Here is a 14,882-nt window from a genome sequence, read left to right on the forward strand (position 1 = left end):
AGGTAGAAGGTAGAGCCTGGAGCTAGCGCTAAATCCATCATCCACCTTTATGAAAAGCATAATAAGCTGTGTTTTATATGAGTGGGCTGGGACAGGCTTGTAAAGCATCCATCACCCCCACCCCCACCCCCACCCTTATCTCCTCAGGACCTGGCTATGTACATCAACGAGGTGAAGAGAGACAACGAAACGCTGAAGAAGATCAGTGAGTTCCAGAGCTCCATCGAGAACCTGGTGAGAACCTGGCACCATCACTCCCTTACTCACTCACTCACTCGCTTACTCACTCGGTCCCTCCTCTTCTCTCTCACCTGGGGGTAACCCTATGATGGCATCTCACTCCCAGAGGCCCCCCTGTCTCTCTCTAATGTGGAGGGGGGTGAGTTATTATAGTGCCAATGGGGTTGTTGTCTGAGCCTGTTCCTCAGTGTCCCTCTGTCCTTGTAGAACATTTCCTTGGCCCTGTCTGAGTCTCAGTTCCACTGCCTGTTATTTGTTTGTGTGTGTGTGTGATCAACATTTTTTCTTATCAGAAAAAATCTGTTGATATCACTTGTTGAGGCGTGCTGTTGTGCACTGGAGAGGTGATGCACTGAAAGGCAGTTAGCCAATATTGTTTTAAGGGCAGATTAGGATGGAACCATTTTTTTAAAAATTATTATTATTATTTGCTGCAGTGAGCCCTGCTAGGGGCAGTCTAACACAGACTTAGAGTAAGGAATGGCTATGCATCATCATTAAGAAGGCATAGATGGGGGTTGTATGTCAATTCCAAGTAGTGATCCGATTACAGTATATAAAACATATCATTCTAGAAGTGTCCATTTGGGATCCACTCCCAAAACATGTGAATTGTTGTGCCAAGTGCCTGATCTAGGCAGTAAGTGCAGTTAGGACTTGAGACTAGTTTAATTTTAAAGCATTGCAAGGGATAGCATATGCCTGATATATTAGCTTGAAGATTTGCAAGATTTATGGATGTACTACTTAGGCCTTCCCGTGTATTTTCCATAATGATTCTAGACCACCAAGTGTGTTCAAGTCCCCTTCTCACATCCTTTCTACAGAGTTTGGCTTGTAGAATGATGGAGAACTGGCTGCCTGTTATCAGCTCCTTGTCTTCAATAAATGATTGATTTTCTCAGAATGATGGTGCTCAGACGACATGTCCTAAGAGCATGTTGAAGAGGATAGACGATTCAATGTCTGCCTCTCTTTCCCTTTCCCTCTCTCTCTCTGTCTCTCTCTCTCTCTCTCTATCTCTTCCTCTCTCTCTCTCACACACACACACACACACACACACACACACACACACACACACACACACACACACACACACACACACACACACACACACACACAGATTCTTCAGTTTAGTTTCCCTAATGCACATTAATGTACATGACAGAAATTTGCTAAGTAGGATTTAGTTTATTCATGTCTCGTCTCTGTGTGTGTGAATGTGAAAGTGAATATGTGTCTGTGGGTCTGTGAATTTGTGAGTGTGTGAGTGTATGTCTATGTGTCTCTATGTGTGTCTGTGTGTGTGTGTGTGTGTGTGTGTGTGTGTGTGTGTGTGTGTGTGTGTGTGTGTGTGTGTGTGTGTGTGTGTGTCGGTGTGTGTGTGTGTGTGTGTGTGGGTAAATGCGTGTGTGTGTGTGCGTCGTGTGCAAATCGTGTGTATGTGTGTGTACTCGTGTGTAATTTGTGAGTGTGTGAGTGTATGTCTATGTGTCTCTATGTGTGTCTGTGTGTGTGTGTGTGAATGTGAAAGTGAATATGTGTCTGTGGGTCTGTGAATTTGTGAGTGTGTGAGTGTATGTCTATGTGTCTCTATGTGTGTCTGTGTGTGTGTGTGTGTGCGTGTGTGTGTGTGTGTGCGTGTGTGTGTGTGTGTGTGCGTGTGTGTGTGTGTGCGTGTGTGTGTGTGTGTGCGTGTGTGTGTGTGTGTGCGTGTGTGTGTGTGTGAATGTGAAAGTGAATATGTGTCTGTGGGTCTGTGAATTTGTGAGTGTGTGAGTGTATGTCTATGTGTCTCTATGTGTGTCTGTGTGTGTGAGTGTGTGTGTGTGTGTGAATGTGAAAGTGAATATGTGTCTGTGGGTCTGTGAATTTGTGAGTGTGTGAGTGTATGTCTATGTGTCTCTATGTGTGTCTGTGTGTGTGAGTGTGTGTGTGTGTGAATGTGAAAGTGAATATGTGTCTGTGGGTCTGTGAATTTGTGAGTGTGTGAGTGTATGTCTATGTGTCTCTATGTGTGTCTGTGTGTGTGTGTGTGAATGTGAAAGTGAATATGTGTCTGTGGGTCTGTGAATTTGTGAGTGTGTGAGTGTATGTCTATGTGTCTCTATGTGTGTCTGTGTGTGTGAGTGTGTGTGTGTGTGTGAATGTGAAAGTGAATATGTGTCTGTGGGTCTGTGAATTTGTGAGTGTGTGAGTGTATGTCTATGTGTCTCTATGTGTGTCTGTGTGTGTGTGTGTGAATGTGAAAGTGAATATGTGTCTGTGGGTCTGTGAATTTGTGAGTGTGTGAGTGTATGTCTATGTGTCTCTATGTGTGTCTGTGTGTGTGTGTGTGAATGTGAAAGTGAATATGTGTCTGTGGGTCTGTGAATTTGTGAGTGTGTGAGTGTATGTCTATGTGTCTCTATGTGTGTCTTTGGTGTGTGTGAGTGTGTGTGTGTGTGTGCGTGTGTGTGTGTGTGTATTTGTTATTTTATTTTGTTGTGAGAACTGGCATGAACCTTTCCCTTCTAGGTACATCTTCCTGTTCGACAAAGTGGTGATCGTGTGCAAGCGCAAAGGCTACAACTACGAGCTGAAGGAGATCATCGAGCTGCAGTACTACAAGATGTCCGACGACCCCATGAACAACAGAGACATGAAGAAGGTGAGCCTGAGATGAACTCTCTCAAATCCCTCCCTTGCTTTCAAAAAGATCTGCTAGATCAAATGTTCCCACTTAACCTGCACACCCCCCCCCCCCCGCAGTGATTCGCTGTCTCTTTGGAATCTCTAGTGAACGCCAGCTGAATGCATTTTTGTCCTGATCTTGGGATGAGGTGGAGGCAAAATCAAATCAAATCACTTGACACGCTATGCTCTCCTCCCGTGTGTAGCCATAAGCAATACCACATTGGGGATCTCTCTCCACTTGGTGCCGTCGTGGCGGATAAAGGCATGGGTGGGTCGTGTGTAACACATAGCTGGGCCACTCCTAACCCAATGCATCAGACTCTCCTATGCTCATGTGCCCATGTTCCAGCATAAGAGAATCATGCTAGCAAATACAGATGCATTGCGTTGTGGTTTTAATTTCTCCCCCTGGTTAAAAACTAACATGCTTTTGGAAAAAAAAAATCTGCATGGATGTGGAGGCTGCATGTCTGATGATCTGTCTGTGGTCTCTCTCTCTCTCTCTCTCTCTCTCTCTCTGTCTCTGTCTCTCTCTTTTTTGCATGCCTTCCAGTCGAGTGGGAAAATGGTAAGCTGAATCAGATGCTTTTGGTTTGCTCAGATTTGAAGTTGATTTTTTTTTTCTTGATTGTGTAACTCTGCTGAGTAAAGGCAGAAGGGCGCTGGGGTGAGGGTAGCAGAGATGTCGTGCTCCAGTCTGGAGAGGCTGCAAGTCTGAAAGTTTTGCTTCACATAAATATTTATGCAGGAACCGATTTCTTTGTTGTTGTTGTTATTTAATCATACATTTGGGCGAACACATCCTGCACTGTGTGGCTCTTCTTACATTACTCTCTCTCACACACTCCCCTGGTTCCCTCTTTTGTCCTTATTTATCCCCACGTTTCCTCCTCATCACTTTCTTTCCTTATCTGTCTCTCAATACCACTCCTGTCCTCTATTGTATCTCTTCTTCTTCTTTGCACTCTTTATCTGTGTCCTTCTCCTCCCCTTTGTCTTGTTCCCTCTTTTCTATCCCCACCTCTCTCTCTCTCTCTCTATCTCTCTCTCTTTCTCTCTCTCTCTCTCTCTCCCTCTGTTTGTCTCTTTTGCTTCGGTCCTGCAGTGGTCGTACGGCTTCTACCTCATTCACCTGCAGGGGAAGCAGGGCTTCCAGTTCTTCAGCAAGACGGAGGACACCAAGAGGAAGTGGATGGAGCAGTTTGAGATGGCCATGTGAGTGTCAGCCTGACCAGGACAGAGATATACATGGAGAGAGAGAGAGAGAGAGAGAGAGAGAGAGATGGGCATAGACAGAGGGGGAAAGAGTGACATGTAGGGATGCACCGATTGTGAAATTCAGGGCCGATACCGATACTGACGTACAGATTCAAATCTGCCACTGCTTTCAGTAAATGTCATATTAAACATTTGCTAAATAGCTGATATCTGTCAACAAGGCCAATATTTGGGGCTGATACCGATGTTGGCAAATATATCGGTGCATCCCTAGGGATGTTAGGTAAACCTTCCTCTTGACGCCTTAAGAGACATGCTAGTGAGAGAGCTAGCACCCTGGGGTTTTAGCTCAATTGCTAGCACACTCGACTCCCAATCCTAGGTGTTGCAGTTTGCGGGTTTGAGTCCGGGCGAGGCTACAAGGCTAAACCGCATGGTCAACACAACGCAGGTTACACATGCACACCCTTACCCTCACAGGACAACACAAACTCAATAAAACATGAAGCGGCAGGTGTGTAGTGAGCTCCAGCTCCAGATGTGCTCAGATAAAGATGATGGGTTTTGGAGCAGTGGTCATCAGAGAGCTACCGGAGTGTGACGGCTGTCGAAAGCTGCACCGCTCACCACGCTAAGCTGCTTAGCATTTATAGAAGTTTAAATCAACGCACGAGGAGGAACAAGCTTTTATTGAAGTGTTTGACTGGTGGTGGAGGGTTATTGACGTGTGCCACTGCTGCACACACACACACACAGGTCCAACATCAAACCGGAGAGAGCCACGGCCAACCAGCACAACTTTGAGATGCACACGTTTGAGAAGAACACAAACTGCAGAGCCTGCAAGATGCTGCTGAGGTGAGACACATACTGTATGTTTTGTGGAGAGAGGTTCTGTTATTCCTGGTTATTTCTCTGGTTATTTCTCTCTCTCTCCCCCTCTCTCTCTCTCTCTCTCTCTCTCTGTCTCTCTCTCTGTTCTACTTTTCTCACCAACAAGGAGAGGAATGCATGATCACACACTTGCATGTACATGTACAAACATACACACTGGGAGTTAAATATACAGAAGCAATTAGGCCTAAATCTCATGAGTGTCATGTTATTGAAATACCTTATTCCCTCTTCCCCAACACACACACACACACACACACACACACACACACACACACACACACAGACACACACACACACACACACACACACACACACACACACACACACACACACACACACACACACACACACACACACACACACATACACACCACACACACACACTGTTCTGGAAGGAGCAGCATGTGTCTCCGGCTGCTGAGTGTGTGTGTGTGTACGTTTTTGTGCTGACCTCCATATAGTGCAGCACAAGCTGATGCGACCCACATAAACGCTTCAGCTCTGACCTACATCTATGGACAAGACCGATGGGACCACCATCACCAAACCACCGCTGCACCACAGCACAGCACAGCACAGCACTCCTGTGTCAGCTAATGAAATCCCTGCTTACTTAATGTAATCAGAGCTCGTCACTGGGGCACGGCTAACTCATGCAGTCACTGCTAACCAGCCCATGTGATGCTAACTGTACGCTACACGCCCGTGCTAATCCAAAAGATGCGGATGGGTTTGGAGAGTGTGCAGTGGCAAGGGTCAGAGAGTCAAGAGCAAAATGTCATGGCCAATCCATGACAATGTGTGTGACAATGGCAATCCATAACAATGTGTGTGAGTCGTGTTGATGGAAAGCACTAATAAATAAGTCAGACACAGGACAGTGAGAGAGAGGATAGCTGAGAGTGAGTGACCACAGTTTGGTCTCATATAGCCAAACCTAATGATATGAATCCCAGGTCCATTTCAATCCTGAGTCCATTTCTAGGGTGGAGGATGTGTATTTATCTATGATGTATATTATTATTATGCATCTCCAAAATCACTCTACAAAGAGACATGAACAATAGTGTCCATATATGCTTTACTGATTTGCTTAGTTTGACCTCATCAGTCAGATAAGTCTGTGTGTAGTCCAATCAGGAGGATTGTATGCGATCTCCTTCTGATCCGATTATAATTTGTCTATCCTATTGTGTCATTCGGTGTCATTATATTATTGCTCTGTATTTACCTTTTTATAATAAAGCCGCACAATTCATACCCATTTATCCTCACTGAGGCCCTCTAGAGCAGTCACATAACCTTTGTGCAGCTTAACCTCTCTTAACCACTTGAGTGGTAATCAGGTCAGCGGAGCGCAGATAGGCAACGAGTGCCAGCGGTTGAGCTGAAAGCGTGTAGTAAATTGCAGCAGTCAATGGCGTAGTGAAAGGCCCGCTGCACAGATCAATATGCTGATATGCTGACCCCAGGGCAGAGGCACAGGCAACATGATGGGGACAGCCTGGCTGGGAGCGCAGCTGGGATGCACAAGTGCTTAGCAAGTGGTGCAGCTGGGATGCACAATTCTCCAAGTGCTTAGCAAGTGGTGCACAGAGACACACATGCACATTTTCTCATGCATTCAAAGTCACCCACGTGCACACATGTACTGTATGTACACACACAAAACACACAGATGTACACAAACACACAGAGACAGACACATGCTCTCTCTCTCTCTCTCTCTCTCTCTCTCTCTCTCTCTCTCTCTCTCTCTCTCACACACACACACACACACACACACACACACACACACACACACACATACATACATACACATGAATCCTCCCACCCCCCGCTCTGCTGAATCGTAACGTGACATTGGCCAGGCAGTTTGAGCTCCAGGCGCTGACGAGCCCCTTCTCCCTCTGCTCTCTCTCCCCACCAGAGGCATCTTCTACCAGGGCTACTTCTGCTCGCGCTGTGGGACTGGCGCACACAAGGAGTGCCTGGAGGTCATCACCATCTGTAAAATCAGTAAGTCCCATCCAGCCTCAGAAAACTCTCCCCACCCCGCCCCACCCCACCCCTAGGCCCCTGGTTAAATTGAGCATAGGCCTGGACTATGCGTATGGAGACAGTATATTGATATGACCTTATAAAAACGTACAATGGTGCTTTAGATGTTATGGGAATATTTTCATGGGAACAGCATTTTTTAATGCGCCAGTCATGATTCAATGTCATGCCCCAGGCCTCAGTTTGATTGAGATGGTAGAGCGTTAAAAGAGCTATGATACTTAACTGACCGTGCTGTTTTTTCTCTCTGTCTTTGTGTCTCTCTCTCCTCCTTGCTCACCACTAATTGTTGCAGATCCACACGATTCGGTGAGTATAATTTGCCCAAAATGACTCATTAACCTCGAACCTCGGAGTGTGTGAGATTAATCAGATTAAAAGTCGATTGGAAGCCAAACGCGTGAAGGGGAATGATTCATTGGCCCGCTTTTTAGAAGTTCAATTTTCTCCATAATTTCAGCTCTTCTCTCTCTATTTCTCTCGTTCTTTCTCACTCCCCCCCTCTCTCTCTATCCCTCTCTCTCTCTCTCTCCCTCTCTCTGCCCACGCATGGCTAATGAGTGAGTCAGTGTTGAGAGAGGCTTGACTGTATGATTGAGTCTGTGTCCTCATCCAACTCATTACAGAGATGAATAATTATTGTGTTTTGCTCACATGAATCTGTTTTTGATATAGTGAGTGAAATATGGTGCATGCTGATGTGAGTGTGTTTGTGTATTTTTGTTTATTTGATGGCTTCTGGTCTGGAACAGGACCCAGGGCTACTCTCCTCAGGTAAGAAACTGTGTTGTTTGCCAGGTAAGAGACTGCCTGTGTGTTCACACTTCACCCATTCTAAAATACATGCAATACAGTTGTGAAAATACATAGACTGACATTCACATGTGCATTTCTGCATGTGCACACTGTTAAAACGAATGTGTTGAAAACAACACAACTTGCATTGTTTTTAACACATCTCTGTGTCCAGATAGGGACAACACAGTTTGTGTTGTTTCCAACACATTGCTTTTGTTATTTGTTACACAATATGTGTTGAAAATAACACAACTTGCGCGTTTTTTTAACACATCTCTGTGTCCAGATAGGGACAACACAGTTTGTGTTGTTTCCAACACATCCGTTTTAAAAGTGCACATTTGCCCACATATGCACACATACACATAAATGCATGCAAAAGACCAAGACATTCCTTTATGGTTCTCTACTGCCATCTAGTGAAAGAAATTCTTTACCACACAGCTACAACTTTAAATCAACCTTCTTAGGTAGCAATAGTGGTACATTGTTAATTGTTTGTGTATGTGAATGTGTGTGTGGTTAGGTCCAAAAATGGTGGCCCTCAGGAATTACCACGGCACACCCTCTCCCCCGGGGAAACCCCCTCTCAGCTTCCAGACCGGTGATGTCATTGAGCTGCTGAAAGGAGACCCGGACACCGCCTGGTGGGAGGTAATACACCTCACACACTCATATCAGCTGATAAGCATCCGCTTACTGTGCACAATGAAAGCTAAAAGTTCATGTGTGTTCCAAAGGGGCGACTCATTCAAGGCCAGAAGACGGGCTACTTTCCCAGCTCCAGTGTAAAGCCTTGCCTCGATCCCAAGGTATCGAATTTCCTGCCTGAGAGTTTCCTGCAAGTCATTGTGGTTTGGATGCCGAGTTAGCTGCACCTGACCCTTTCACATAGCAACAGGAAGGGGGGGAAATCATTTCTCACTAATGCACTTGTTCATTTATTTAAATAGTGATCCCATGTAACACATTACCTAACATCTGCCTCTCTGTCCAGCCAAGTCCACATACCTGCCCATGTGGACACAGAGCTCATCCTGTTTCTCTCTGTCTCTCCAGCCTTTCCAAGGTTTCACCAGTCGCCAGTCTTCAAGAGATGTTGACTACACTGTCTACCCCTGGTAAAGTGGATATATGATTATCTTCATGCACATAGCTTACAGTATGAGTCAGTCCTCTAAAGCCACCCCATAGCCAATCTTAAATAAATTTAAGATGTTATCTTTAACAACAGTAGTTAAGGTGCTCTATGAACCATGTGTTCTAAACATGTTCATTATTACCATGTAATTACACTGAATGTTAATGAGAAGTTTGTAAGCTCTTTCTGAAGCTGTGGCATAGGGTAAATAAAGTCTTTCAGGTCAGTCAATGGTGGTTGAATGCTTTAATTGGTATTGGATCAGAGTGTAGCTGTGCATGTGATTGTCCTCTGACCTGTGAACCATAGACCGGTCTCCTGATCAATGGGCCATAACCATGGACCCTGATTGATCACCTTGGATTGACTTGTCGTGTATTTGTGTTACTGTGCAGGTTTGCTGGAAACATGGAGCGGCAGCAGGCCGACAACCTCCTCAAATCTCACAGCAGCGGCACCTACCTGATCCGGGAGAGGACCGCAGAGGCCGAGAGATTCGCTATTAGCATCAAGTCAGTTATATCTCTCTTTCTCTCCTCTCTCTCTCTCTCTCTCTCCATCTCTCCCTATCTCTCCCTCCCTCTTTCTGTCTCTCTCACTCTTATTTTGAAGTGTAGGGAGAATGCTTACTGAGGGTCAATCGCCTACTAGCTGCAAGTGGTCATTATTGCCTACAACCTAAAAACGGAGACCTATTTTTAATGGAGTCCTGTGTTATTAATGTGTATGGACTATAACATTTTCTCCAAGTGCTTAGCAAATAGACTCATGGCCATTTTATTTTTACTGGGGGGCATTATTGATATTTCACTGAGGAGAAGGAGAGGGTATTTGATGGCATGGTCTAAGTGAGGAGGCGCACACATCCAAAAACTGGCAGGTGCCAAATTCCAAAAGTTTAGAACATAAAAGAACAAAATTAAATCCGCACACTGAGCTCCACGTTGACTGTTTAATCACCAAGTAACGTTTCGGGCTACTGCCCTTCTTCAGACTTGAACAATAAGACACATCAGCACATACATATACCCACTAGGGGATCACCTGACAGGTCACATGAGACAGGTGATTAGGTAGATATGCCTCAAAGATACACCAAAAGTGCAATAGTTTAAGACTATACAAAAAATATACTTATTACACGGCTCTTCATAGTGCTGCAGAATGCTCCATTCACTTGAATGGGCCTTCCCAACGTCGCGGCGGCTAATTCTGAATAAATTATAACAGACAGACCGCTGTCAAGGAAAATGGGCTTTGTGCTTCTAAGTCAATTCTTTTATATCACTACGCAAGGATTGGAACTTCATTCAAAAGTGAAAGCAGACGGTTGATCAGCTGTGTTCTAAAGAATGTTTGATTCAAGTTCAGCGTGTGTTTGCGAACTATTTGTTTCTCAGCAAAAGCCATGATGAAACGGTAACAAATAGGCTATAGCCTAGGCTATGTAGGCTAAAGAGTCATATCGTGGGGAGTTTATTGTGTCGTTTTGGTAAGTAGCCGTGTAATAAGCGGGATAATGAATAGAACGCCGGTCATTGTCGGGAGATAGGTCCCAACAGGGCGAACCGGACCCCGACGCGCAGCGGAGACAATGCCGACAATGACTGGCGTTCTATACATTATCCCTTACATATATACACACACGCTCATAATGCATTCACACAGCACAAAGTAATAGCAAGGTATAGGTGGTGCCATAGTTGCAATGTAAACAGTTATTTAAAAAACTATCAATGGTCGATCACCACAGCAGTAGTCGACATCACAAACTCACTAATTTGATGGCATGGGCCATGACTGCATTTTAAGGTAATGAGATAGCTGCTATATAAGGTGGCATCTGTTATGGTCAAGGTGGGTGGAGGATTTTAGTTCACCTGATGCAGAGTTGGCTCAATAGACCCCTTAGAGGTTTTCAAGAGGATGAGGAAGGATCACAGTGAGATGGAATAAGCTTATATCATGCAGAGAATGAAGTGTACAGTACATGCGAGAGAGGAGAGGGGTTTGAAGACTTGTTTAACCTTGTATGAGCACCATATAAACATCTATTTCTGTCTATCTCAATCATTCTCTGTTTCTCCCTCTGCTACTTCACTCTTTCTTTCTCTCTCTATTTATTCTCTCTCTCTACTCTGTCTCTCTTCACCCTTTCCCAAGGCTGCTGCTTCTATTCATCCTTCCTCATGATTCAGACAGCATGCATGCTTGTTAAATTCATTAGTCTCTGTCTTTAGTTGTTTGCCTGTGTATTTGTTTGTTGTGCATTCGTTTACTTGTCAACATTTGCTTTGAGCAGATGGCTCATCAGTCAACGCATCCTACCATGTCCTTCATCTATGTAAACAACATCAGTTCATGCTACAAACTTTAAATTGGCCCTTTGTTTTATATGTGTGGGAGACATGGTGGTTGCCAGCTTATTTTGAAACTTAATAGGTGTTGTAACTGGGAATCTTATTTGTAATGGGGTGGTGGTAGCATGGTGGTTAAGGATCTGGGCTAGCATGCAGTAGCCTGAAAAGTTGAAAAGGTTCAATTCCTGGCTTCCACTGTTGTGCCCTGAGGAAGGCACTTAACCCCAAGTTGCTCTAGGGACAATGGCCCTTGTATTTTTTATAGAGTAGTAAGTCTCTTTGGATAAAAGCGTCTGCTGAATAAATACATGTACCAGTAAATATAATGTGTTTATTCCTCCAATAGGTTCAATGATGAAGTGAAGCACATTAAGGTGATCGAGAAAGACAACTGGATTCACATCACTGAAGCCAAAAAGTTTGAGAGTCTCTTGGTATGGAATTGTTAAATCATATAATTGAACACTATGGATATATTTATATTAATGTAAATGTTAACAGTTTTTTAATGGTTGTGTGTGTCTTGTTTGTGTGTGTATGTGTGTTTGTGTGTGTGTGTGTGTTGTGTGTGTGTGTGTGTGTGTGTGTGTGTGTGTGTGTGTGCGCTTAACAGGAGTTGGTAGAATACTATCAGTCTCACTCGCTGAAGGAGAGCTTCAAGCTGCTGGACACCACACTCCGTTATCCCTACAAGTCACGAGAACGCTCCTTACCACGCTCCTGCACACGCTCTCCAGGTAGCAACAACGCACACACACACACACACACACACACACACACACACACACACACACACACACACACACACACACACAGTGGCCAGCTGCTGAACATTAAATGTTGCAGCTTGCCCTCTGCTGGCCAACACTGCACAGAGTCCGGTCCTCTAGCAGACTACCCACTGGCCAGATACTGCAGGAGAGACACATACACTGTGTAACCAGTGTTTCCTCAAACTGTATACCTTTTCTTTTTCTCTGTCTGTCTATCTCTCTTTTGTTCAATCCTGTTCTTTTTCTCTCCTATACCTCTGTTTCTCTCTCTCTCTCTCTCTCTCTCTCTCTCCTTCAGCAGCCTCCTCTGCTTCCTACAACTTCTCCTTCCTCAGTCCTCAGGGCCTCAACTTTACTTCCTCTCAGAGCTCTGCCCCCTTCTGGTCAGGTACTCTCACTGCACTCTTGCTCTCTCTCTCCTCACTCCTCATCTTCACTCTTTTGTCTGGTATCTCACCCCCCCCTCCAAACATCATCCTCAGATCCATCAGGGCACAAGGGAGGGTCTACTTGTTCCAACCTTTTTGAATTTGATTGGTTGTTTGATTGATTGATCGTTTGGTTAGTTGGTTGGTTGGTTGGATGGTTGATTCACATCACACATCACATACAGCTCTGGAAAAAAAATGATGAGACCACTGCACATTTTTCTTATGTCATCCTACGGTTGCTTAGTGACACTTGAATGAGTTGATGATCATATTCAAAATTAAGAGACCACTGCAAATTTGAAAATGACCGTAAACTCATTCAAATGTCACTCAGCAACCGTAGGATGACATAAGAAAAAAGTGGTCTTTTTCTCTCCTTTTTCTAGAGCTGTACATTCACCCTCATTCTCCTGTCTTGTGAAGCATTCCAGATCATTTGATTGCAGTAAATATAAAGAGATTTCTGTTTTTGTATAAGTAAAGCGGTGTATTCACGAGGTTTGTTTGTGTGCAGTGTTTACGCCGCGTGTGGTGAGCACGGCAGTAGCGCGGTACAACTTTGCGGCGCGGGACATGAGGGAGCTGTCGCTGAGGGAGGGGGATGTGGTGAAGATCTTCAGCAAGATCGGAGGAGACCAGGGCTGGTGGAAAGGAGAAGCCAATGGCAAGGTCAGAGACAGAGAAAGAGAGAGAGTATGTGTTTGTTTGTGTGTGTGTGTGTGTGTGTGTGTGTGTGTGTGTGTGTGTGTGTGTGTGTGTGTGTGTGTGTGTGAAAGAGAGAGAGTGTGTGTGTGTGTGTGTTTTTGTGTGTGTGTGTGAGAAAGAGACAGAGAGAGAGAGAGAGGGTGAAAGAGAGAGTATTGCTGTGTGTGTGAGAGAGAGATGGAGGAAAGAGAAAAGATATATTGTGTCAAAGACAGAGAAAGAAAGGTCACTTTTCTGTGTGTGTCATGGGATTCACATTAGGTCAGTGTTGTCTGGATTCCTTCTCTTATTGTTTGAGTGTGTGTTTGTGTGTTCTCCTCAGATTGGCTGGTTCCCCTCCACGTATGTTGACGAAGAAGGTGTCCAGTGAGACTGGAGGGCCTCAGGCCATCACCTCCAATCAGAATGCCGGACTCTCGAACCCACTGCCCTCTGAGAGGAGACTTTGGAAACGTGTGGAATATTCCTCCTTTTTTGTGCTGGAAACATCTTCTTTCAGAAAAAAAAGCCAACAGTGGATGTTTGTACAGCTGTCCTCTTTTTGTCCTGTACAAAACAGCGCTTCATTTTTTTCTTCTCCCTCTTCTACTGTTTTTCTCTTCATCTCTTTATCTGTGTCGTCCTATGAAGCATTTGTAACGTCCATTGGATCTCTGTGATGACCATGAGACATCGAGGAGGGTGAAGTCCAGACTATGTGCTTAGGGCTCTGAGACCACTTCCTCCTTCGGACCAGAGTCCCACTGCCATGCACAGAGACCAGAGGGAAAGCTTTGCCTCTGTACAGTAGTATCATCCACTGGGTTTTGCTGTTAGCCTATTGGGAGTTGGGTGGGGAAATATATATGTATAGATAATTTATTTAAAGAGAAAAAAAAGTAATTATATTAAAAAAAAAAACAATTGTGCAAGGTGGGGTGAGTTGTAAGCCTTTCAAAAAGCACGCCAGAGACGGTGACAGAGAGAGAAGAATCAAGAGAGGGAGGGGTGGGGAGGAGTTCAAAGAAAAGATGCACTTTGCTTTTCTTTACGACAAAGAATTTGCCTTAGTTGTCATGGTGATGCCTTTTTGGGGATGGGCAGAGTGTGTCGTCTTGCACGGAAACTGCACTCTCTCTTTCACATACACACACATACAGTACACACACACACACACACAAACTTATACTGATATACATTCAGACATGTGCACATATGCCCTGTCTCCATGAACATGGTGCCTTTTAAGAGAGTTCAACACTTCTGACAGTTTAATATAGAGAAGGAGAGCACGGAACGGTAGAGAGAGAGAGAGAGAGAGAGAGAGAGAGAAGGGAAACAAAACACAGAAAGAATAGCAGAAAAGGGCTCAATTCCACCAAACCATGTCTCTTCCAAGACTTCCTGAAATCTGGAAGGAGATATGGAAAGACTTGGAACTCGTTGCCCTCACTCTCACCATCTCATCATGACTAGCATGCACATGAGCGATCATGGTTCTAAGCATCTGGCCTCACAGCTGTTTCTGAGGGTGTAGATGTTTGCATAGGGTTTCCTCTCTTACCCAGGACAAGTCACAGGACACAGATAGATGACAGAAAGA

General features: G+C 44.7%; 1 protein-coding gene across 1 annotated transcript in view; it reads left to right on the forward strand.

Moving 5' to 3' along the window:
* The window catches only part of vav2 (vav 2 guanine nucleotide exchange factor), a 208,620-nt gene extending 194,251 nt beyond the window's left edge, over nt 1–14,369 (forward strand). The window contains exons 13-29 of the mRNA XM_048258257.1: nt 148–245; nt 2,758–2,890; nt 3,470–3,484; nt 4,022–4,131; nt 4,891–4,992; nt 6,962–7,050; nt 7,388–7,401; nt 7,845–7,890; nt 8,417–8,544; nt 8,631–8,702; nt 8,950–9,011; nt 9,427–9,543; nt 11,738–11,825; nt 12,005–12,128; nt 12,466–12,552; nt 13,110–13,264; nt 13,623–14,369. Coding sequence (XP_048114214.1) covers nt 148–245; nt 2,758–2,890; nt 3,470–3,484; nt 4,022–4,131; nt 4,891–4,992; nt 6,962–7,050; nt 7,388–7,401; nt 7,845–7,890; nt 8,417–8,544; nt 8,631–8,702; nt 8,950–9,011; nt 9,427–9,543; nt 11,738–11,825; nt 12,005–12,128; nt 12,466–12,552; nt 13,110–13,264; nt 13,623–13,670 — 1,488 coding nt within the window. The 3' untranslated portion in view covers nt 13,671–14,369. The remainder of the gene's footprint in view (nt 1–147; nt 246–2,757; nt 2,891–3,469; nt 3,485–4,021; nt 4,132–4,890; nt 4,993–6,961; nt 7,051–7,387; nt 7,402–7,844; nt 7,891–8,416; nt 8,545–8,630; nt 8,703–8,949; nt 9,012–9,426; nt 9,544–11,737; nt 11,826–12,004; nt 12,129–12,465; nt 12,553–13,109; nt 13,265–13,622) is intronic.
* Nucleotides 14,370–14,882: the final 513 nt, after the last annotated feature.

Source organism: Alosa alosa, chromosome 12, assembly GCF_017589495.1.
Source record: "Alosa alosa isolate M-15738 ecotype Scorff River chromosome 12, AALO_Geno_1.1, whole genome shotgun sequence".
Taxonomy (NCBI): Eukaryota; Metazoa; Chordata; class Actinopteri; order Clupeiformes; family Clupeidae; genus Alosa; species Alosa alosa.